This window comes from Chaetodon trifascialis, chromosome 9, assembly GCF_039877785.1.
Source record: "Chaetodon trifascialis isolate fChaTrf1 chromosome 9, fChaTrf1.hap1, whole genome shotgun sequence".
Classification (NCBI taxonomy): domain Eukaryota; kingdom Metazoa; phylum Chordata; class Actinopteri; order Chaetodontiformes; family Chaetodontidae; genus Chaetodon; species Chaetodon trifascialis.
In genome coordinates this window covers 2,522,028-2,548,084 of record NC_092064.1, presented here as the reverse complement: position 1 = coordinate 2,548,084, position 26,057 = coordinate 2,522,028, and the positions used below count along the sequence as shown (strand labels likewise).

Below are 26,057 nucleotides of genomic sequence, written 5' to 3'. Positions count from 1 at the left end.
CAAACAGTAAGCTTGTGTTGTTTTTTGCAACAGCCTGGTGCACAAGATTTTATAATCATCTGACATGCTTAACCACTGTTTGACAGTGGACATCACTGCAGCCGGAGAAAACCACAAACCTGCAGTACTCAGACACCTTCAGAAGGCCTTCAGAGAGCGTGCTGTTGCTGCTGTGAATGACACATGCTCACATGTGTCTATGCTCTGTCTCGCTGGCATGATCATGTAAATGCTTTTTTTTTTTTTTTTTTTACAACAGACAAGCAAAATTTGAATATGAATTTTGCATGGCGTTTTTTTTATTTTGGTAATATTAAAGCAGCCCTGTATCTGAAATGACCACCACATTTGACTCTGCACCTCAGTTCATAACATGGAGAATGGGTGTGTAGCATTTAAGTCAATATGGTCAATATAGTTCACATTCCATCAGAGACCTGCATATAATGTTGGCCTAGTGTTTTAGCTGCAGAATCACACCTTACCCATTAACCATAAAAACAATCTTCAGGCAGTAGCAGCTGAACAGTAACTTCAGCGTGCTAACATGCTCACAACGGCACTGTTAACATGCTGACATGTAGACTTGGATGGATTCTTTCCACTGTGGCTTCACAATTGGCTGTCTCCTCTCCATTGTGAGATCACAACCAGATGTCCAGTCTAACATCCGATTTGGTTGTGTTTTTCTGACATCACAATTGCATGTGTTCTCTGCACTATTACATCATGATTGGATGTGTTTTTCATCTCGAACATCACAATTAGTTGTGTTCAGTCCACTCCAGTATTATAATTTATTGTGTTCGTTCCTGGCTCATTGTTTCTAATGTGACAAAATTGAATTTGTTCATTTTGTTGTGTTATGTGACGTGACTAAAACATCACAATGGAAAAGGTTCTCTCCACTGTGATACCATGATTGGCTGTGTTCTGTTGACTGACCTCAGTTGGATGTGTTCTTTCCATTGTAACATCAAAATCGGTTGTGTTCTGTTCACTGCGACACACAATTGAATAGGGGTGTAATGATTTACCGAATCTTGCGATATCAAGATAGAAATATAGCTTGATGCCATTTTGGGGACTGTGATGCTATCTATCTTGATGTTATGTTGATGTTCTTCATCTCCGGTGGGGGCAGGTTTCTTTTTCGTTGAGAAAAAAGATAAGACACTTGGTCCATGCATCGACTACACCGGCTTAAATGAAATTACTGTGAAGAATAAATATCCTCTCCCCCTCATAGACTCTGCTTTCAGCCCCCTTCATGAGGCCTGCTTTTTCTCGAAATTGGACTTAAGAAACGCGTACCACCTGGTGAGGATCAGAGAGGGGGATGAGTGGAAGACAGCGTTTAACACGCACCTTGGTCACTATGAGTATTTAGTGATGCCTTTTGGACTAACAAATGCACCTGCTGTTTTCCAGGCTATGATAAATGATGTGCTTAGGGACTTGCTAAACTGCATAGTGTTCGTCTACCTGGACGATATTTTGATATTTTCCCGCACTTATAAGGAACACATAAGCCATGTAAGAGATGTCCTGCAAAGACTAATGAAAAACAGACTGTTTGTTAAAGCTGAAAAGTGCGAGTTTCATGTAACATCTGTTAACTTTTTGGGTTATGTGGTCGAGAAGGGGCACATCAGAGCAGATCCTGCCAAGGTCGAGGCAGTTAGGGGGTGGCCTGTTCCAGCCACTTGAAAGCAGCTACAGCGATTTTTGGGCTTTGCAAATTTTTACCGTAGGTTCATAAGAAACTACAGTCGCATACCTAGCCCTCTCACTCAGCTCACCTCCACTAAAATCCATTTTAAATGGTCACCTGAGGCTCAAGCCACTTTTGAACAATTAAAACGCCTGTTCACTAATGCACCTGTTCTGATCCACCCAGATCCAGCTCGCCAATTCGTGGTCGAGGTAGACGCCTCGGATTCAGGGGTCGGGGCCGTCCTCTCCCAGCGCCTGCCTGCGGACAATAAAATCCACCCGTGCGCCTTCTTCTCACGCCGACTCATACCTGCGGAGAGCAACGACGATGTGGGGAACCGGGAGTTGCTGGCGGTCTTGGCTCTCCAGCAATGGCGGCACTGGCTAGAGGGTACGGTTCAGCCTTTCATAGTTTGGACGGACCACAAGAATCTGTCATACCTACGTTCAGCCCCTAGGTTGAACTCCCGACAAGCATGGTGGTCTCTGTTCCTGGGGAGATTTAACTTTTCCCTAACCTACCGCCCGGGATCCAAAAACCAAAAACCAGACGCCCTCTCCCGACAGTTTGCTCCAGAGGAAAAAGAGCCCGGCACGGAGACCATCCTCTCCCCTTCCCGTGTTGTGGGCGCAGTCAGGTGGAGGGTGGAGCAGGAGGTCCGCGCCGCCCTGAGGGACCACCCAACACCAGAGGGATGCCCTCCAGGATGACTATTCATTCCACCGGCTGCAAGATCTTCAGTGCTTCAGTGAGGTCACTCATCCAGAATAGCCTGTCACCCGGGCATCCACAGAACTATCTCCCTGTTCAGGCAACGCTTCTGGTGGCCTTCTATGACAGCAGACACCCGAAGTTTTGTTTCCGCCTGCACTGTCTGCGCTCGGAACAAGCCGTCGCACCGCACCCCCTCTGGTCTCCTGCAACCGCTGCCCATCCCCCCATGCCCATGGTCGCACATTGCAGTGGACTTTGTCACCTGTCTTCCTCCTTCAGACGGCAATGACACCATACTGACAATAGTTGACCAGTTCTCTAAGTCGGTCCATTTTGTCCCCCTCCCCAAACTGCCCTCAGCCTTAGGCTACGTTCCCACCAAACGCCTCAAATCGCGCCTCAAATGAAATCGCGTCGCACCAGACGCTCCAGTTTTGACACTGGTACAAAAACCCCTTGCGGCATCATCGCGGCGCGCGACAAGCCCGCCCAACAACAACATTTCTTCCGCCATTTCATTCTCTCGTCGACCACGTCCATACGTCAGCACGTCGATGACGATCTCAACGCTGATAGGCTGTCGCGGTGCGTCTTCACGCGAATCCACCGCAAAAGTTCAATAATTTCAACTCGAGCGATGAAGCGATGGTGCGATGGGGCGACGCGATGAGAGCGATTTTCTCGGCCAACGCGTCCATCGCGCCGCGCAATCACGGCCATCGCGTCGCCCGGCAAAATGACGCTTCACATTGCGTCTTTGCATTGACTTTGTATGTAATCTTGCGGCGCGATCTTGTTTCATCGCGTTTGGTGGGAACGTAGCCTTAGAGACCGCAAATTTATTGATCCTTCATGTTTTCCGCCTTCATGGGATCCCACAAGATATCATTTCCGACAGAGGACCCCAGTTTACTTCCCAGGCGTGGAAAGCCTTTTGCCAAGGTGAGACTAGGTGCCACAGCCAGTCTCACCTTGGGTTATCACCCTCAGTCCAATGGTCAGACTGAATGGGCCAATCAGGCGATGGAAGCCTCCCTGAGGTGCGTGGCATCCCGTCTCCCTGCTTCCTGGTCCACTCACCTTCCGTGGGTTGAATATGCGCACAACTCCCTGGTCAGCTCTGCCACGGGGCTCTCACCTTTTATGGTGATGACCGGTTACCAGCCCCCCTTGTTCCCCAGCCAGGAGACAGAAGTGGCTGTCCCCTCCATCCAGGCGCAGTTTCGCCGGGCCAGGCAAGTGTGGTAGGAAGCCCGGGCGGCTCTAGGACAAACAACTGAGCGCAACCGTCAGCTTGTGGATCGCCATCGCACGCCGTCCCCTGATTATCAGGTCGGTCAGCAGGTATGGCTGTCGTCCAAGGACCTCCCTCTTCACACGGACTCCCGAAAGATGGCTCCCAAATACATTGGTCCATACACGGTGGAAAAAATAATCAACCCCAGCGCCGTCCGCTTAAAGCTCCCCTATCCACCCGGTGTTTCACGTCTCCCTTCTCAAGCCGGTGGCCGACAGCCCTCTGCATCCCTGGGCCGCTCCACCGCCTCCCCCCCGCCTCATCGATGGTCATCCTGCTTTCACTGTCTCCCACATTCTGGATGTCCACAGGTGTGGCCGTGGTTTTACATACCTGGTCGACTGGGAGAGGTACGGCCCCGAAGAACGCTCGTGGATTTCACGCTCCCTGATTTTAGATCCTCAGTTATTACGCAACTTCTATGCTAGGTTCCCAGGTAAGCCTGGTAGGGTGCCACCCTTTGGGGGGGGGGGGGGGGTACTGTTGTGGCCGTGGTGTTGGTGATCTGCTCTGACTCTGTTTTCTGTGTGTTTCCCAGGGCTGGAGCACAGCAGGGGCGGGGCTGATCCTCGCAGGGGTTGAGCAGCTACCTGGCACACCTGTCGCTGATTTCCGCTAATTAGGACTCTCCTTCTTAAGCACGCTTCTCCCATACTCTGGTGCCAGATGATCCTCTTGCTCATGCTACTTGTCTCACCCCAGTTACGATCTCCTGGTCCCTGCCTCGTGTTCTCCAGTTGTCTTGCCCTTGAGCAGCGCTGTTGTTTGTGTGAGTTTGTTTTCCTGCCTGTGAGCTCTACCCATTACAGAGATTTTTGTTATTTAAGTGTCTGTCGAGTTGTTCTTCAGCGCTTGTTTTTTCTTTTGTATGCCTGTGTGCTTTTTCCCCCCAGCAGAGTTTTTTGTTGCCTTACCTGAGACTGTCAAGTTATCTCCAGCACCTGTCTCCAAGTCCAGCTTGTGAGTTTTTTCTCTGAACCGTGTTTTTGGGTTTTTTCGGTAGCTGTCGAGTTTTTCCTCCAGCACCTGTTTTTCCTTTTTGCCTGTGAGCTTTCCCTAATGGAGTTTCGTGTTTCTTCATTAGAAGCTGTTGAGTGTCCTCCAGCAGAGACTGCCTCCTTCGTTCCAGTTATTTGACCTCCTGAGTTGATTTTTCCTTTGTTGTTACTTTTCAAATAAACTGAGAAATCTGATCCTCTGCACTTGAGTCCTGCTTTCCAGTATCCGTCACAGTTACCTGGTTATTTATTACCTGTCCTTGTCAAAAAATGTGTTTTTGTTTGAACAGCAAAGGGTGCAATCATAGTAGTCAAGAAGACTCCCATCTTTCTTTGTGTGCGAGCCACACACAGCTTGCAGCTCTTTTAATTATTTATATAAGGACCTGACTGCTGCGTTGTTTCTGCTTTGAAATTGTACATGGTTCAATCATTCATTGTCAAAGACAATTCATGCTAATTGTTTGTACATGCTCAGGTAATGGTTGGCTACTTTTATCTTATTTTATGATGGAAGGAAGGCAGAAGCACTTTAAGTTACAAACAAATTCATATGCATAAAAATTGCTGTACACACTAATTAAGTAATAAATAAATTTTAAGTGTTTCTTTTCCTTTCTCTTTTAATATCACATTTAATATATCATGGCCTTTATATGGAGGCACTATAGTACCTTGAGTATTTGGTATTAAATGTTTTCGATCCACTGTAACGTCACACTTGGACTTGTTCTGTCCATTCTGATATCACAATTGGTGTTTTTCTCTCCATTGAGAGATCACAACTGGATGTGTTTTTCCTCTCTTAAATTACGTTTGTTTATGTTCTGTCCAAATTTAATACATTCATTCCTCAGTGACATTATAATTGGTTTTGTACTGTCCACTGTGACATCATAACTGGATGTGTTCTGTCACTGTGAGATCATGATCAGATATGTTTTTCCTCTCTGACATCACACCAGGTTATGTTCTGTCCACTGTGACAGCACAATTCAATGTATTCATTCCACTATGAATATATATACCTGGCAGGGGAAATACCATGATCAACAAGGTAGTTCACCCATGGCGGGGCGCATCCATTGCACTAAGGGATGTGCTGACCCATGCAAATTCTCCATATGTGGGAATCTCAACTGCATAATTAGTGGTAGTGGGGGACTGTGTACGCCCTCTCCCCTCTAATCTTAGGAGGCACAGTGAAACAGTGGTACAACTGCCGCCTCACAGCTAGAAGGTGCCGGGTTCGATTCCCGCCTGGGGTGCTGTGGGCGCTCCACCATGCCTTTGGTGCCTGCTGCTCAAGGAAAGGGGCCTGTCTGTGTGGAGTTTTCATGTTCTCCCCTTGTTTATCTGGGGTATCCTCCATAAAAAAAACCACACCACTAAAAACATGCAAGAAGATCACCACCTGACCGAATGATGACAAGAATTCAATTCAATTTTATTTTTATAGCACCAAATCACAACAAAAGTTGTCTCATGACACTTTCCATATAGAGCTGGTACAGGCCAAGCTCTTTTATCTACAGAGACCCAACAATTCCCTCATTAGCAAGCACTTGGCAAAAGCAGCAAGGAAAAACTTTTAACAGGCAGAAACCTCGGGCAGAACCAGGCTGTGGGTGGGCGGCCATCTGCCTCGACCGGTTCGGTTAGAGAGGGAGAGCAAGAGAGAGAGAGAGTGAGACAGAGAGAGAGAGATAGACAGAAATGTAGTCAGAGAGAGAGAGACAGACAGACAGAGAGAGACAGACAGACAGACATGCAGTCACAGTAAGTGACAGTGGATGGTCCAGGACAAGCCTGAGCCAGCCCTAACAATAAGCTTTATCAAAAAGGAAAGTTTTAAGCCTACTCTTAAATGGAGAGACAGTGTCTGCCTCCCAGACAAAGACTGGAAGATGGTTCCACAGGAGAGGAGCTTGATAGCTAAATGCTCTGGCTCCTGGTCTGCTTTTGAAGACTTTAGGAACCATAAGTAGACCTGCATTCTGGGAACGCAATGTTCAAATGGGGCAATAAGGTACTATGAGCTCTTTAAGATAAGAAGGTGCCTGACCATTTATGGCTTTGTAAGTTAGAAGGAGAATTTTAAATTCTATTCTAAAATTTACAGGGAGCCAGTGCAGAGTGGCGAGTATTGGAGAAATATGATCTCTCTTCCTCGTTTTTGTCAGAACACGTGCTGCAGCATTCTGGAGCAACTGGAGAATATTCAGCAACGAATTTGGGCAGCCTGATAGTAAGGAATTGCAATAATCCAGCCTGGAAGTTACGAATGCATCATTTTGAGACAAAATATGCCTGATTTTTTGCAATATTACATCGGTGAAAAAAGGCAGTCCTTGAAATTTGTTTTACATGGGAGTGAAAGGACATGTCCTGATCGAAGATAACTCCCAGATTCTTTACAGTGGTGCTGGAGGCCAGAGCTATGTCATCAGAAAGTGAGTTTCTAAGATGTTTAGGGCCTACTAGTATAACTTCAGTTTTGTCCGAGTTTAGCATCAGAAAAATGCAGGTCATCCAGGTCTTTATGTCATGAAGACATGCTTGTAGTCTAGTTAACTGACTGGTTTCTTCTGGCTTCGCTGATAAATATAGCTGAGTATCATCTGCATAGCAATGAAAATTTATTGAGTGCTTCATGATAATCTTACCTAAAGGAAGCATATATAAGGTGAATAGAATTGGTCCAAGTACAGAACCCTGCGGAACTCCAAAGCTGACTTTAGCGAGCAGAGAGGAGTCATCATTAACATGTACAAACTGGGAGCGATCTGACAAGTAGGATTTAAACCATCTTAGCGCAGTCCCCTTAATGCCAATGAAGTGTTCCAGTCTCTGCAAGGATACCATGGTCAATGGTGTCAAATGCAGCACTAAGATCCAATAAGACTAGTACAGAGACAAATCCTTTATCAGATGCAATTAGAAGGTCATTTGTAACTTTAACCAGTGCTGTCTCTGTGCTATGATGCACTCTAAATCCTGACTGGAAATCCTCAAATAAACTATTTTTGTGTAGAAAGTCGCACAGCTGATTGGCAACTGCTTTCTCAAGAGTTTTTGAGAGAAAGGGAAGGTTGGATATCGGTCTATAGTGGGCTAAAACCCCTGGATCAAGAGTAGGCTTTTTCAGTAGCGGTTTTATCACAGCTACTTTAAAGGACTGTGGTAAGTAGCCTGTTGATAAAGACAAGACTGATCATGTCTAAAACTGAAGAGTCAATTAGAGGTAATACTTCTTTAAACAGCTTAGTTGGGATGGGGTCTAAAATACAGGTTGATGATTTTGATGACGAAATTATTGAAATTAGTTGGTGAAGGTCGATAGGAGTAAAACAGTCTAAAACTGCAACAGGATGAACAACAGTTTCTACGGTTTCTGTATTGGAAGACAAAATAGTACCTGTTGACGGCAGGAGCCGATGAATTCGGTCTCTAATAGTTAGAATTTTATCATTAAAGAAGCTCATGAAGTCATTACTGTTCAGAGCTAAAGGAATACATGGCTCAACAGAATTATGGCTCTCTGTCAGCCTGGCTACAGTGCTGAAGAGAACCCTGGGATTGTTCTTATTTTCCTCTATTAGTGCAGAGTAATAGGCTGCCCTGACACTGCGGAGGGCTTTCCTGTATATTTTAAGACTGTCGTGCCAGGCGAACCGAAATTCTTCCAAATTGGTAGAATGCCATTTCCTTTCTATTTTCCATGAAGTTTGCTTTAATTTGCGGATTTGAGGGGTATACCATGGAGCTAACCTCCTCTGTTTAATTATCTTCTTTTTTATGGGAGTATCAGAGTCAAGTGTCATATACAATGAACCTGTAGCACTATCAACCAAGTAGTCAATCTGGGAGGGACTAAAGTTAGCATGGGAATCCTCTGTTGTATTGAGACATAGCATTGAATTAAATACTGATGGGATCATATCCTTAAATTTAGCTACAGCACTATCAGACAGGAGTATAGACAGGTATAAGAATTTTTGCCTACTGGCTGGTAGTCTGGTAATATGAATTCAAAAGTTATTAAATGATGGTCTGATAAAAGAGGATTCTGTGAGGAGACTATTAAGTCTTCGATTTCAATGCCATATGTCAGAACAAGGTCGAGGGTGTGGTTAAAACAATGAGTCGGTTCATGTACATTCTGATGGAAGCCAACTGAGTCTAATACTGAGATAAACTCAGTGCTAAGGCTGTCATTATCAACGTCGACATGTACATTAAAGTCATCTACAATAATTACTTTATCTGCTTTAAGGACTAAACCTTAAGGACCAGGAGAACGGTATACTATAACAAATAAAACTGGCTGTACTGTTTTTCATTTTTCATGAGAAAGAGTGAGAACAAGGCTTTCAAATGAGTTATAGTCAAGTTTAGGGTTGATTAAAAGGCTTGAGTCAAAAATGGCTGCAACTCCACCTCCTCTGCCGCTGCCTTGAAGAAGAAACTGGGTCCCTGGGTGCCGCTCTCAGATGGCAGTCCACTGCTCCTGGTCTGCCGCGGAGGAAGGACTTACCAGGATGGGTCAAACACGGAAGAAATAATTTCACTGATGCATATTGCACGATGCATGCATATTGTGTAATTGTGTGTTCACCGAAGCATGGAATGTGCATGTGATGTTGCTGTGATTAATAAAGTTGTGATTATCTTGATTATCTTATTTTATAAGTGATATGTTTTGGCTGTGGCTCAGGAGATAGAGTGGATGTTCACTTATCAGAGGGTTGGTGGTTTGATGCCTGGCCTCAGCAGTCTCGATGCTGAAGTATCTTTGGGCAAGATACTGAACCCCAAATTGTCCCCGATGTTTGTGCCATCGGTGTGTGACTGTGTGAATGGTTAAAAGCTTGCAACAAGCTGGTCCCCTAGCCATCGTATGAATGTGTGTGTGAAAGGGTCAACACAGACTCGCGTTGTAGAAGTGCTTTGAGTGGTTGTCAGACTAGAAAAGAGCTATATAAATACAGTCCATTTACCATTTGTTCTGTTTACTTTGACATCATATTTTGTTGTGCTCATTCCACTGTTGGGGTTTGGTAAGAGCAGGTTTGGTTCTCTCCACTGTGACATGTGACTGTGATGTGTTTTTTTCCACTGTGAAATCAAAATGGCTTATGGTCTCTCAACTGTCAGAATACATTTGTGTGACTTCATTCCTTTTTTTTTTCTTAATGACAAATAAACAAATCACTGACAAACAATCTGAGGACAGGAACAGTGAGAACATTAATAACATTAACATCATTAGAGCAGGGTCCTCAGCAGCTGTGTGTTTGATGTTGGCATGTGGGTGTGTGAAATTGAAGGAGACGAACCTGAAAAAATATTAATAGTAACAACAGAGATTTAAAAAAAAAAAAAAAAAAGTGCATTAATGCTACTCAGCAGCACTTTGGAGTTTGCATGTTCTCACCGTGCTCACCTGGGGAATCCTCCATAAAATACCCCCATTAAAAACAAGCAAGATCACCACCTGACCAATGGTGACAAAGAGGAACTGGTCCCCGGGCGCTGGTCGACTGGCAGCCCACCGCTCCTGGTCTGCTGTGGAGGAATGACTGACCATGGATAGGTCAAATAGCGGGAAAGAATTACACATATGCATGGCGTGTACAGTTTCCTCCTCAACTCTGCGTGTTGTGTATAAAAAAAATGTGACAAATAAAGGAAATTCTTCTTCTTCTTCTTCTTAATGCTGTTGCCTCCAGTGCTGCTACTACCACCACTACCAATACTAATATTACTAAGGTACCATCATTATTTAGTGTGTAGCATACTGACAGCTGATTTGCACTAAACACAAATTGCAGCAGAGGCTGATGAGAATGTATTTACTTTTGCTGTCATTTTGTCATAAACCAAAGAATGGAACAAAATAAAATTTGATCTGACCTGATGTGCTTTTTGAAATGAAAGCCCGTATTACAACTCTGTATTTAGAACTCTTTCATGTACTAGATTTCTCCAACAGCAATTATTGTAATTTTTTATTAGTTCATACAACTCAGCTTTGCAGGAGAAGATACTTGGTTCCCCTTAAAACAAAGGAAATGGACTCTGTGTCCCTTTCAGGCATTCACAGGGTGAACGATGCTTTTGACATTTCACAAAGCAGATGTTAACACCAAAGTGAATGCATTAGAAAACAACACTGTTTCCCTCTTTTGTTATATCTGCATGCCCTCTGGAAATATTAGAACAAAAGGAAATCAAAAGTACTTTTATTTTAGTGTAAAGGCATGAAGTGAAGACAAATTGCAGCAAAAACAAATCAAACAAATCCAGTCTTCAAGGCATTCTAAAACAATCACCATCATTTATTTACAATATATTAAACTGTAATGCAAAATTTATAACAAGTGGTCAATTTGTTCAATAATGAAAATAAACATTAACTATTTTCAAAGCTAGCATGAATCATACACATATTTATATATAAATAGTGTGTGCAGTCAGAAATATTGTCTGCTCTTATGTTTTTTATCAGGGTCAATAAGATCAAAACAAATTTCACACTTGTGTTGACTGCACAGAGAATAAAAAGATGACAATAATCTACAAAAAGCATGTATAGTAGAATCAAACCCAACTTCCCACACAATAAAGGACATCCACCAAGTTATGCAGCCCCAAATGCCATGTCAAGCTCACCTGGACTTTAAATGGCTTTCAAAAATTTCTTAATGCTTCTCAGTAAAGACCAGACAGATGACAAAAGGGTGTGATGTAACGCTTAAGCAACAATGAAAACACAGGTTCTTATTCCTTGCTGTTTACATGATTTCACAGTATTGGTTATACAGGCTATAGTGTGTCCAGTTAATGAAGTTACAGTTAAAATACAGAATGAGGCTTAAACATAGAAGGCTGGTGATCAACTTGATCTTTCATATTTTCATCGGAATCCATGAATGCACAAATCCAAGGAAATAATTCATTTCAGTGAAATCACTGCGATCAGCAAATGTGCTTCCTGGACTCCGATTCAATTTTATGGAACTTTGACACTCTATTTGCACCACTGGCCAATAGCGAATCATCCCGACAGTGCTGACCTTTGAGGACACAGAGAGCCAGAGAGTCCAAAGCATATCGGTCTGTCAATTTTTATTCATATTTGAAAATGGGGAAATGTAATATTCAATATGTAATGATGTGTTTGAATTATAAATTCTCAGTTTATAAGTGCAACAGGACATGCCTCTCACTCTCATCTATTACATGCCTTGTTGCCTTATCTGTAAATTAAACTGATATTCTTTTCACTAATGCAAAACAGAGAAAACTAGCTTGCCATGCTTGAATGAATAATCATCACCAAACCATCTGAGAAGTAATGTGTAGCAGCATTTGGAATCAACAAGATGGGTGGAAAAATCATGGACAGGTAAGGCTGTTTTCTGACTGTAAGGTGCACCAATCTCATAGCAATGTTAGCTTGCCATTTAAGCGAGGCAGCGGAGGCACAGTAAATGAATAGAACAACATTAATTGTGCAACACATTTAGCAGGCTATGTGTGTTGTATTCAGGGAACTCATTAAAATAGAAACCAAAATTACATGTTGGTTCAAATTTGTTGAAATAAGTGACAGTCCTATTAGCTGTGCTGTACCATCCACTTTTATATGACCCTGCTCTACTGGAGTTTAAACTGATCCACAAAAGTGGAATGATTTTCAGACAGTTATTGAACAGGAATTGATGTGACCAAGCTGGCTGAGCTGCTATTGCTGACTTGCACTAGTGTGTTCCCAGTGAGTTACAAAATGTAGTGCCAAGCATTTTTTCCACAATATATAATAGCAGGCTATTTTCAAAGATTAACATTTTCAATGGGAATCAATGGGTTTATGGCTAATAGTTATGATGACACCTTACCACTCATTTGATGAAGAAGACCGAGATGTGATTGAAAGCTCCGAAAAAATTGGTAAATGGTCTTAGCTTAGAGTATTTTGTTACACATACTATTCCCAAAGGTCAAGAAACACTGTGTTGGTTTTGGTCTTTCCAGGTGATTTGCTGACAATAAACATATAGAATAACACCAGCATTTTCCTTAAACATGCTGGTTGAGGGTACCATCTGCTTGGTGTTCGTTCTGAGAAACCAACAAATGACTGGTGGAAAGGTCAAATACATTCCCTTTGGGAAAGGAAAGCACATAAACCTTAAAACAAAACACAGACAGCATGTCAAATGACAAGCAAAAGGACAGTCAAACTCTCTTTATCGCTAAAGAATTCTGGAAAGTTCTAAATAAGACGAGGCATTTCACAGAGGTCAACCTTTTGGAAATTAATTTGCTTTATGGCAGTGCTCTGCAAAACAAAAATGCTTTACTTTCATGGTTGAGCAGTTGGTGATCCTCTTCCCCTGTATCAAATAGATAATTTACCAGCTAAAGGCAAAAAAAAAAAAAAAATCTTTCAGGCAAACAAAAGCTGCTGTAGAGCTGTAGAGGAGTCCACTTAAGTCAAATTTCATTCGTCCCAAAAAGGAAAGAGGAAGAAAAAAAAATCTGGGACTTTTCTGCATCAATTGGCAGTAAGTAAAACAGTGTGCACACATATCTGAACAAAGGCTTTTTGGCAATACATTGTACTATGGCAATACATATTATTGTGGTGTACTATACTATATGTAAAGAAGAGAGGAAGAGTGACAGGGACAAAGAGAGAGAAAGACAGAATCTATTATCATTGCAACCTCAAGTTCTTTGGCTCAGTGACAACCGTGATGATGGGAGTTAAACAGGATGGTTGCTCCAGCCAAACAACTACTGTTTACATGCAACCAGCAGAGTGGAGTCGCTGATAACGGAGCTGCAGTGTGTGTAGCGAGGTTAGACTGAGTGCTGAGTCAAAAAGAACAGGTGGTTTAAATAAAGAAATCCTATGAGGATCTGCCATAGGAACAATTTAGGAACATCTACAGTATTTGAATGTCTGTGTTGTTCTGCAGGGTTATAAGTATTAAAGTTTACAGTTGTGTTGGATTCACCACATTTTGGTCGACTTTGCATGCAACACAAACTGCCACAGTTGAATGAGGGTGTTTTTCAGAGGATGAATGCTAACAGCGAGGACTACGATGTGGTCACATAAGGCCTGTCCTCGCCATCGTCGTCTTTAGTATGGCTGCCATATCTATATCGAGAGTAGTAAGCGCCTTGGGTTGCCCCACCTTTTTCTTCTTCCTCCTCCTCTTCATCAGATCTATCGAAGCAGTAGCGTCTTCGGCCAGGGGGGCTGGAGCAAGAAAGAACAAGTAGCAGCTGATGTTATTGTCAAAAAAGGTCTCTGAGAGAGCTCAAGGCATGTTTTCATCACATTGACAACGTATACGTATATGTTGCGTTTAGAAAAAAATGTACCAAAAAATTGTTTAATTTCATAAAACAATAAACCCCACTCACTGCCAGGTAATCTTTTCAATGATTACCAAATAACAAATGAAACAATTTAGTCTTCCATTCCAATTTAGACTGCAGCATTAATCTGTCACATTGCTGCAATTCATCTGCAGCTGAGCAGAGTTCTAGTTGTTGAGTGAGGAAGAAGCCCATCTAGACCACCTTTGGTTATAAAGTGCTGAACTTCATAGAGGAGACCTTTTCTCGATCTTAGGATATCAAGGTTTCCTTTGTTACTTTGCAATCACCTTCTGACAATTGGAAGGTTGCTAAGAAGATTGCCTACCATTCAGTGAGTTTGTTTTGTTGACATTCTTCCTGGTTTCTGAGTATGAACCCTGACAGCCATTCAAGACTGTGATACACAATGGAAATGGATCAGGGCTACCACAGAACACAGCAAGATACTGCAAACACATAAAATTAAGCATATACAGAAACACCAACACATATAAATGGGCCTACACTGAAACACAACAGAAGTTTACAGTGGACACTAAAAGCATGCCCAAACACGTTACTTCCTTGTCAATTAAATAGAAAAGTTGAAAATGAGCCAATCTTAGTTTTAAGGCTTTTATTGTATTATTCTGATGTTACTGGATGTATAAGCAGACCTTGCATTTACCTTTTAGTATCTACTAGTTCATATATTTTTAGTGTCCCCAACATTCCTCTGTTGTGTTGTATTACACTTTCATTGTGTACTACTTGCAGTGTTTCTGTATTTGCTGATGTTTGTCTGACTTTGACTTCATTCAAAATTTGACACATGGTTTTCTTTTATTTTCTTGGGTTAGGGTCCATTTGCATTACAGTATTTGTATTACAGTATTTGTGTTACAGTATGTTGAGCTCTCATCACCACAGAGTAGCTCTACATTTAGCCATATTGTGAGGTAAGCTCTCCTCTAGCATCTATGAATTAAAATCTCATGCAATACGGTGCCACACGAGCATGCAAAACTGTTACGATGGTAGTGAAGTACAAAATCTATGCCATTCAGATAAAAAGTACAAAGCCCTGTGACAGATGTGAGTCCATCCTCTCAAAAAGTTAAAGTCAAGTGAATTAGCACTCAGAAGAAAACAAGAAGCCTACTGAATCTAAAACAAATGATTACCAATATCTAAATATGATTCGTCGTCTTTTTCAAACAGTGCAAATATTTCTAATGACCTCTGACACAAGGGAAATCAAATCCTATCACCAGTCTGGTCTCACCCAGCTTTTTGACAGCATTTAACATTCAAACTGCTTAAATATTGCAAACTGGGAGTTAATTACTGTCAACTGTACATCTCAAAAGAATTTACTACTTGGTGTAAATTAATGCTCTGGGTCTATTTATGCCTGCAATTATGGGTCTGGAAGGAAAAATTTATTATGGTCTCTCATAATTGACTCCCCTTATTTCTACCTCTCTGGGCCTATAAATCAATATGACATCTCAGAAGCACATAAAGGCTGAGTGAACATCTACGTTGATTGCACCATCTCACCAACAACACCTCCTGGTGTGAAAAAATTCTCAACACACCCAAAACTTTTCTTCTCCCCAAGAATCTTCATTGAAAGCCTTTACAGTACTAAACTAGTGACGAGGCAGACATAGAGGTTGTAGTCACTACTGTTTGATTTGAAACAGAGAATGTGTAGTAGATATCAAAAATTATTGACATGCCTAAGGTGACATATCATCCAAAACGCTACCTGCACATTTGAATTCTAACTGAACGTCTAATCCTAATCAGACTGAATGGAATACATATAATGCCCTGACAGATAACAGTGAAAATGTCTTTGATTAGTTAGGTCACATCATGCTTCAAAAACACTCATCAAGCTAAGTTGGTATCAGGCAACCACCTACTGCCTTCCTCAGTCACTGTCTGGCCGGTACAGGTACTTCATCATCAGGCTGTCCACTTTTTTCTTCCTCTTCTTGTCATCCTTTTTGTTAAGGGGCAGGCTCTTGCTCTGTGGCCTAGCTTCTCCTTCTCCTTCCGGGCTGAGTACTTTTCGAACTGGAGCCCTCTTCACACTGCTGGAGCTTCGGTAAGAAATGGTGGATGCACCAGAGCTCGACCCTGTGTCCGACTCAGAATCTGAAGATGAAGAAGACGACGATGATGAAGAAGATTCGTCCCTCTTCTTGGACTTCTTCTTGGACTTCTTGGATCTCCTCTTGGAACTGCTCCTGCGATGATGGTCATCTCCTGAGCTATCAGACTCGGAGCTGCAGCTTCTCTTCTTTTTCTTACTCTTGCCTTTACTCTTGCTGCGATTTTGACTGCTACAGCTGCTGGTGCTGCGGGACGATCTCATGCAGTCCACAGCGGATGCAGAGCGTCTAATACTGCTGGAAGGGTAAGTACTTTCACAGTTACCTTTGCTGTCATATTCATCATTCTTAGATTTTTCTTCTTCATTTTCAGAGTCATCCAAACTTTTGCGCTTGAATTTGATAGGCTTGAAACTCAGCACCTCATTGATGGCTTTCTCTAGGTCAGGGTCAAGGAAGTTGCGATGACTGACTGATTTGATATCCAAGTTATCAAGTGGGTCATTATCTGCAGTTGATGATCTGGCTTGTGGTGGTGGCATGGACATACTGCGGCCAGTAGATGAGTGAGGACTGTATGCTGACCTCTCGGTGAAGGCCATACTTCGACTATCATCAATATCAACACCAAACTCGCTCAGGCGGCAGCTGCGTGCCAGTGACCTGTGGGAATCAGCTTGGCTAATACTTCCAGGACTGCGACCCCCAGACCGTCTGCTAAAGCAAGGGCTACTGGGACTGCTGCCATACAGTGACCTCCCACCTCTGCCCAAATCTAAGTGTGAGGTGCATTGGCGGCGTTCAAGTGGGCTTGACAAACCAAAACTGATGTTAGACTTGGCATCATTCTCTGGGCTTAACCCGAGATGTAGGGAGGACTGACTTGGAGCAGTGAATGAAATGGCTGATTCTTTGTCAAAGCTTTCCCAGAGGCTGTCCATGCCTTTCCTGGCTTGGGTGTTGGCCTGGGACATGACTGATTCTCTGCCATTCATGTCATCCCCTGCCTGGGACTTCCTCCTGGGGCTTACTGAGTAGGTGTCATCCTTAAGAGCTGAGGTTTTGGGTTTTGCCTTATGGAAGGATAAAATGTCTTCTGACTCAGCATTCTCCTTGAGGGTGCTGAAAAGGGCATCCGCTTTGCCACCGATGGAGTCAAGGTTGGATCTTTTTCTGTAGCTGAGGGAGCTCATTACTGATATTGGCCGGCTTGACTCTACTTCTTTACCCTCTTTATTTACCCCTTTCCTTTCCTTACCCTCCTTCCACTCGTTGCCTTCCTTTGCATCTACATTTAAAGCATATCTAGAGAGAAGCAATAGAGGAAAGGATGAAGGAATAAAGACAGTAGGAGAGAAAATGACAAAGATGAGATTTTGGGTCAAGTGGAGGCAAGTGAAGGAAGAGAATAAGAAACAAATTAATGAAACTTGACAGATTGTAAGAACAGAAATGTGATGAGAAACAGGAGTACAGCAAAAGTGACTAAGAATTAAGATCAAGGAGAGTGCAACTGGAGACAACTGACTAGGGACTAACAACAGCTTTTCCTGCATTGAAATGTAAAGACAGACAGCAACATTATTTTATGGCCCACCAAGGACAAATGAAGGCCACAGATAAGAATCTCAACTGCAATGCTCTACAAACCCATGTTAAAGCAACTCAAATGTTTTGAATAATGTAGCATCATGGTCAGACAATAATGCTGCAATAAAACATTCATAAAGCTGTTTACATAAAAAGCAGATACATATGCAATACATGTGGAAAAACTTAAGAATCAAGAGGAATTGGGAATTTGAAAGGTAATGTTTGAGATTTAGCTATTAAATATACTACTTTTGACTGTCACTGATTCAAGTTGTCTAAATAGGTTTGATAAAGAACTTGAACTTGACAATATTTGCTCCTGGATTCACATTCAATAAAACATTTTTGAGCCACAGTCACAGTGTATGATACCTGACTGCTCTTGTTCAAAAAAACAAGATTCACTTCGAAAAAAGATGGAAAACATGTGGAAAGAAGAAACAGTATGTTGTAATTGTAGTCGTGAAGTATTGTTTATGCTGTGTATGCCTGACTGACAGGAGGGTAACCTTAACTCTTGTGTTCAAGTAATAACATTATATGTACTTTCATGGAAACCAAATTAACTTTGCATTGTCATGGGTAATTAGCCACTATTTTTCATACTAATATGTGACTTATTATGAGCAGAATATTGAACAAAGATACTGGATGTTTAATGCTGATCATAGACAATGAATCTCTGTGAGCATTACCAAACATAATTTGCATAAACCCTTGCTGAAAATGTTTCCCATATTTAAGTTTAAAGCAAGATGTTAAACTTGATAAACCTATAAATAATATTTCCTCTCCCTTTTTATCCCTGAACTGGGATAGAATTCCTTATATCCTTATGGTATCTGTGGAAAAGGCAATTAAAGTCCCTTAAATTTGAAAACTACTACTAAAAGGGGTCGTGTTGGCTAGCCTGATGAATCTGTGTCTATGGGGATATGCTGCTAAGAGAGATTTCAAAACTTTTAATGTAGGGAGTGGCTCAGCTGGCCGAGGGAAGTTAAATCTTCTCGTAACACAAATCTGGGGCAATCGAAGCTGTCAGCTTGCAGACACATTCATTTATCTCAGCAAGCGGCTCAGGTAGATTATGCTGGCTATTGGGCATGTCGATAAATCTACCACAAAGGTGGTTTTTGTTTTTTGGAAAAAAAGTCCCCTCTTCACCAAGTGGGTGACAATAAAGATGAAGCAATGAAGTAATAGCAGTCCCTTCAATTCATCCAACTATTCTGCTCCCCTTTATTTCCTCTGGGTCAGATCATAAACCATTTCAACCAGACAGGCCAGAATCAGTTAAATATCTAGGTGGACTACGGACTAACCTGGAGCTCTTGAGGCTTCCGTCATCTGAAAGGTTCTTGGTGGAACCTTTGCTTTTGGATAGCCAGGACTTGACCCCATCCACACGATCCTCCAACTCAGAGTCTGTGTCTGAATCCTCCTGACTGGTAATGAGTCAGAGACAGGAAAAGAAGTCAGATGAAGCACAGGAGATATGAGATGAGATAGTAAAAGAAATGTTAATGTGAAAGTAGAGTCAACAGAGAAATGACATGTAGAAATACTGTCATGTACTGTAATTCGCTGTAGCTGTGGTACCAGAGAATGTAGAACATGCCTGTAAATGTTAGTGTAGAAATAAAGAGGGACTGTGGCATTTATTCTGGATGAAAGACAGCACATGCAGTCAGCTCAAAGAGGCCCTGTAAGCACACAAACATGCCTGCAAGAGGTTGTATAGATGGTAACATTACACAGCAACTTCTCACTGTTGTCACTGTTAGATGAGTGCTGTCATGGTCCAGTAGATTTATAAAAGAAGCAGAAGCATATCCTCAACATATCTTGATCTCTCAAGCTCCACTCTTCCTTAAATGCAAATCCATCCATCCATCCATTTTCTATACCGCCTATCCCTTTCAGGGTTGCGGGGGGCTGGAGCCTATCCCAGCTACAATGGGCGAGAGGCGGGGTACACCCTGAACCGGTCGCCAGCCGATTGCAGGGCCACATGTAAGGACAAACAAACATTCACACTCACACTCACACCTACGGACAATTTAGAGTCATCAATTAACCTAATGAGCATGTTATTGGTCTGTGGGAGGAAGCCGGAGTACCCAAAGAGAACCCACGCATGCACGGGAAGAACATGCAAACTTCACACAGAAAGGCCCCGCCTGACCCGGGGATCGAACCGGCGACCTTCTTGCTGTGAGGCACGCGCACTACCTGCTGCGCCACCGTGCAGCCTAAACGCAAATTAATAGATTAATTAATTAATTTTACATTACACTCTCCCTGACCTGTACATACCAACATCCACCAAACTCACACAGTTTGTAAGATAGGCTTTCTGTTATAAATTTGTGGTCTCCAAGCTAAAACTAATTTTCTCAAACTTAAAGAGGAACCAATTTACACATCAAAGTCTGGGGAGTACTGCTGCATATGTAAAAGAAGTTGGTATGTAGCCCTTTTCCAGAGTCAGTTGGGGCTGAAGGGTACACATTTTATATTAAAAAAAATCTGGGGGTGTGAAATTAGAAAGCTTACTGGTTCTCTGTAGCCTGCTCTTCATCCTTGTTTGATGTGAGCAGGTTGAGGCTACATCAGCCACTAATAACATAACCCATCTGAGTCTCTGACCAAACTTTTACCAGTAGTTGCACTGTAGCACCAGGTTTTGACAAGGGAAGAAGGGAAGAATCCATTTGATAAAAAAGATGATGCATCATTGATTTGGATCCTTTCCATCATGAGTTCAACATTGTTACTGAGGTGCACGGCTAAATCAGTGGAGGACTCCTTTAACACATCTCTTTCTGAGTCAAAGAAGACACCTGCATCAGTGGTATTCCAAAAATACATAAAAATGTTTTGACTGTGACTTCTTTGCTGAAATGGATAAGCATAAGAGAGCATAACAGAATAAAACAGATATAACAGATTTACCTTTCATCTGGTAATTATTTTCATCACTAGTCCTGCACGCAGGCACACACACACACACACACACACACACACACACACACACACACACACACACACACACACACATTCTTGACAGAATGATTTGGTTCACAGCTGGGCACTGCACACATTCACAACTGTGAGCTACGGAGAAAAATAAAGGGCTTGTCATAAAATTTGACACAAATGAAAAGAGTGCAACACTCATTGAGTGTCGTCAAAGCCAAGTGCTTGTCTGGCACTGTGAAATTAATTTGTTACAGCTTAATAGTCCTATAGAGACATCAGAGGGGTGGCTCAACATCTCTGCAACTGTTTCAGAGAGTCTCCCATCTTGTTGAGATAAATATTCTTTTCTCCAGCACAAAGAGATCTGGAAAGCCAACAATCACCTATACTTTAAATAATTTGCAGTTGACACAAAAGCTCCCTGGATTTCAAATGGGAGATTTCAAATAATGGCTTGCACAGCGAGATCCAAATGCATAGCCAACTAGCTTTTAGGGAATACAATAACTCTGGACAGCAGCACTGGGACTGCATTCACACTTAAATGGAGGAGAGAGGTGATGGAAGGATTGGACTCTTCAGCTAACAAAATATTCTTCGACAATTAGATGATCTGGGGATTTGCTGCTGCCTGCTGTTGAGATGACAGAGCAACCAAGTGTCTTTATTTTATGCACTGAGGACACTCAATGAGGGGAGAGGGTGTTCTAATAAGTAAGTTAACTGAAGCTAAAATCCAGACATGGTTTGTTATCCATGTCTTTATAGAGTTAAAGTTTACTTGCATTTGTATGTTGCTCAAGTGTTGGTGAGGCAGCTGTTTGCAGGGCTCTCCTTCAGTCATCTTAAATTAACCTTTTAACCTTTGTCTTCACTGGCAACAACTGTTTTAAAGGACTCCTCCCATTACAAAATGGGAACACAGAGATGGAGTCATTAAGTTCAGTTGATTTTTTTCTTCCCACTTTGTAACCTTAGTGACACTGCTGAGATTCCCCAAACAACAGCAGTACTTTCAGCATTACTAAAAATTGATTTCTTTATCAAAGATCATATTTAAATCAAACACACTCCAGTGTGGGTACTTTCTGTTCTAGTTTCACTATGCCAAGCAGAATTCTTTTGGTTGTAGCCTGTTGAATGGTAATATGCCTGCTTTAAGTTGACCACTGTATGTCTATCCCTTACAATTATTAGCCATAATGTAAATAGCCTCGTAATAAATAGCTAGGGAAAACTTTCTTGCAACAAATGGCAAAAATTCACAAAACCAGTGTGTGTCTGTCATGGTCCACTCTTATGAATCCTATGAAGCTGTTTTCTGATGAGAAACTATCTCTGGAAATCTGCCTTTTGTTTTTAAAAAGATAATGAGATAAATGAACCCAATATCACGAGAAAATGAGCCTTGTTACCTCGAGATAACAAAACAATTAACTTGTGAGCTCGAGATAAGGGCATTAAAAACAATAAAAAATAAAAACAAAAAGAGCCGAGACATAAATCTGAGTGCAATAGTGCAGGCTCCAATATGCACTGCTTTCTTACCATTAATCTAAGTAGTTACGTTTCCATTAAAATGATTAGCTAAGTTTAAACATATGTCAATTTCTTTGTCAGAATACAATGTGGCAGTTTTTTTTTTTTTAAATGAACTCCAAGACTTTCTTATCTGTGTGCAATTTCATGATACACTCAGAGCATGGAGACCTCTCAGGTCTATAGTCAACACCACAATGTTGGGCACTATGTAACTTAGTGCTTCACACATAGTGTCAACCACAATTTATGTCCTTGACCACCATACCATTAGTTAAGCCCTGCCGAAAGCCTGGGGGAAGCAAACAAACACAGTACTGAGGAGACATTAATTGTCTGTGACATTCTGCCGCCATTGGTTGTACGTCTCTGTTACACACTATTACATTCATCATTAGCTTCTATGGATCCTCCTGCTCTGCTCTGCTCTGCTCAGCTTGGCTCCTCTGTGTCCCTCGGTCTTAAAGACACCACTGTTTATGCCTCAGATATATGAAACTGTCAACCTAGTGAAGTCCCTATGGCTTTCGAGCACAGACAGGCATATGCACCCTTTCCAAGCAAATCAGGAAACATATGCTTGGAAAGCTCCTCTCATCTACAGTGTCACATGAAAAAGTAACATTGTTATCTGTGCTGCAAAACTTCCACTGCAATGAAAAATTTTAGAATACTGAACTGCTTCCCATTCATGTAAAATTAGCCTAAAACCCCTATCCAAGACATACCCACAGTAAATTGAAAGCTGTTCTTGAACCATTTGGACTACATGCATGGTTTTGGTCTCTTTTGAAATGAAACACTGAAGTTTTTTTTTCTAGCAGTCAGAAGTGCTACACACACTGAAGATGAAGGTTTTTATCTCTACCTGAATAATCTTTCGTAAATAGATGCCTGTAGATGACTATATCTGGGTCTTATTAGTTGGAAAACTCAATGGGACCACAAGATGAAACCTTACCCTAGTCCAAGTTCAACAGAAACTGACAACAATATCACAGAAAAGGATTATTATAGTAGTATAGGAGTATTGGACAAATTGTATATAACCACATGTTTTTCTAATTGTATGTCTCTGTGTTCTCCCAAACAAAAAAAGGCTTCTTTGTATATTTATCTACATAACATATCAATATCATACTTTGGGTTTTGGGTATCACTTTCAGAATTTCACAGCCTTCGTGAGGCACCAGTCATCTGTACAATCGTTTGCAACTGGCTCGATATTTACACAAAAAAAAAAAGACAAGGGCCTTCCTTTCAACGCTGATTCTCGTTGACTATTGTCCAGTGTAGAGATGAAATGGAAGATCTTAACTGGTAAAGTGAGGTGTCAATCGAAAATTGAGTGCAGCGGCCACCTTGTGACCACCATCAGACCATGATGGTCTACTAGAAACTGTACTTTCTAAGCTTAGAAAAGGAAAGGTTTTGTTAGTGGTGTTGAAGAATAAAGACCACAACATTTAGTATGTAAACTGACCAATATTGTCATTTAAAGGTAATTGTTTATGCTGTTTATTGAACTACAGAAGCTTATTTTCTACTGTCGAACAGCCTTCTATTAACTATCAAATATTATTAAATTAAATATTAAATAACAAACAAGTGTCTCTCAGAGATTAGGTCAAGGATTTTTATGCAGTACAGTGGCAGATTATTAATTAAATTAGTTGAGCTGTTTTGTTGGATTTAGGTGGATTGATTTTTTTTTATTAGTTTTTATGCAATTTTGGTTTTCTATAGTTTGAATTCATGTTACATTTTTCGTGTGCAACTTTTAACATCTTAGGACCATTTTAGAAATAAAAGAAATAAAAGTGGTCTCACTTTAACATTAGGGTTTTGGTTGTGGGTTATTGAGGTTTCATCTTGTGTGGTTGCTTTGTATAAATCTGACATAGTCGACTAGTTAATTGGCTATACAGCATAGTTATCCCTTAGTGGATGTTGGCAGCTCATCAAAACGTTTAAGTTATTGTTTCTCTTTTGAAATTGTACATGGTTCAAGAAAATTCATGCCAATTTTTGCTCATGCTAAAGTCATGGATGGCTTCTTTTATTTTAGATTATGAAAAAAGAAAGCAGAAGCACTTTAAGTTAAAAACTATTGTTTTATGAATAAATAATAAAAATTATTACTCATTACTAATTTATGATTAAGGGCGTTTTTTAAAGTAATCCTTCTTTTTTTAAATATTGAGGTATTATCGTATCGTGAGTTACATCCCTACTTCATACAAACTGAATGACACTGAATTAACATATTCAAATGTATAGCTATGTAATTTATATTTAATGAAAAGATAAATGTAATAATGCTTTTCATTCAACCAAGAAAGGCAAACACTTGCTGGAAAAGCTAGGAGCCAGAGGTTAATGCTGTGTGTGTGTGTGTGTGTGTGTGTGTGTGTGTGTGTGTGTGTGTGTGTGTGTGTGTGTGTGTGGTGTGAGCTACTTGCCTTTTGAGCAAGACAGCTTTTTGTAAGACATTTCAAGGTTCTGCATTATTAACCAAGTGCAAGTCAATGATTGATGAGGAACACACCCTTTTTTTCCTCCTGTCAAGAGGTTACCACCAAGCAACGGTCACATCTAGCCATAGAGCTGGCAGATGAAATATTAAGGGGGCACAGGTAGCGAGCGGCTACGTCATTGCCAACTACTATTCAGACACAACGCAGGAGTGTCTGACATGACCCCCTCCAAGGCAAAACAGTGAACACAGCTGGATATACCCCTTGGCACCATAAAAGAGAACTGTAAGGAAGCTCTTGGCCTCAAGGGGGATGACCAGAGAGATCATGACACTTGTTCCTTTAAATTCAAAGCTTTGTAAAGTGGTTAACCATACAGGGAATCCGAGGTGGGAAGCTTATCGCATGCTGGGGATCAAATAACATAGTGTCAGTAGTATTCGTGCATCTCAGCATGTGAAGGCATGCAATGAAGAGTAAACTGGGGTTATGAGGAAATCTCTGAGCACTGTTTATGATGCATTATCCCAGAGCCTTCATACATCAAAGGAAAATCCCCCCTTGGATTTAATGCAGCTCTGCTTCTTCCATGAGGCATTTCTATCCTGTTTGAATGGCTGGACATGTGTGTCTCTGGAACGGAACCATTGTCCATGATTCTAACTTTATGTCTTAAAAATAGATGAATATTATCACAAGAATAAGAGACAAATCACCAAATAACAAAATTGTCTCGGAATGCCAGTTGCATTCCAAATATCTTCTCTATGTTTTCTGTCAGTGGGGATTTTCCTTGAAATATAAGCTCTTTTCTACAGTGTGACAGCCAGAAGTGATGGACTAACTGGACTGAAACTAAACCTAGAGAAAAGCACAGCGTTTTCTCTCTCAACCATCAATGTCTCGACTAAATGTTCAAAGGCTGTAGAATTCTGCATCATTTCCAGTGGTACATTAAAAAAAAAAAGGTTCAAATTCCTCACGTTCTGTTCTGTCTTTTTTGATACTTTGTCACCATGTCTTGCAAACTAGTCATGATGATGATGGGTGGCGGGACAGACAAGAGTAGAAAACAACAAAAGACAGAAAACAGAAACAAAAAAACACAAAATAAGAATTAAGTCATAAACAATACATAAAATGTGAATGATGCTTAAACATATCCTCATAATTATGGATGTCATGGTAGATGGTGTGATAACCCAGTTTTCCTTTTGGCAGAGTAACTATACT

At 41.4% G+C, this 26,057-nt stretch overlaps 2 protein-coding genes and 1 non-coding gene across 8 annotated transcripts in view; 1 reads left to right on the top strand and 2 right to left on the bottom strand.

Annotated features, from left to right (window-relative positions):
* Window positions 1-5,746: 5,746 nt before the first annotated feature.
* On the top strand, window positions 5,747-5,911 carry LOC139336979 (U1 spliceosomal RNA). Its single transcript, XR_011602508.1, has one exon. It is a non-coding gene; the product is annotated as a U1 spliceosomal RNA (small nuclear RNA).
* Window positions 5,912-11,221: 5,310 nt separating this feature from the next.
* The window catches only part of LOC139336735 (unconventional myosin-XVIIIa-like), a 166,937-nt gene continuing 152,101 nt past the window's right edge, over window positions 11,222-26,057 (bottom strand). For 4 of the 6 annotated variants that reach the window (XM_070970932.1, XM_070970933.1, XM_070970935.1 and 1 more), the window contains 3 exons: window positions 25,808-25,852; window positions 19,149-19,271; window positions 11,222-14,003 (listed from right to left, as the gene is read on the bottom strand). In XM_070970932.1, the coding sequence (XP_070827033.1) occupies window positions 13,841-14,003; window positions 19,149-19,271; window positions 25,808-25,852 (331 nt within the window). In that variant the 3' untranslated portion in view covers window positions 11,222-13,840. The remainder of the gene's footprint in view (window positions 14,004-19,148; window positions 19,272-25,807; window positions 25,853-26,057) is intronic. The other 2 variants (XM_070970934.1, XM_070970939.1) reach the window with 1 other exon arrangement.
* On the bottom strand, window positions 15,004-17,985 carry LOC139336737 (uncharacterized). Its single transcript, XM_070970943.1, has one exon. It carries the CDS (start codon window positions 17,787-17,789, stop codon window positions 16,050-16,052), a length of 1,740 nt encoding a protein of 579 aa, XP_070827044.1. The 5' UTR covers window positions 17,790-17,985; the 3' UTR covers window positions 15,004-16,049.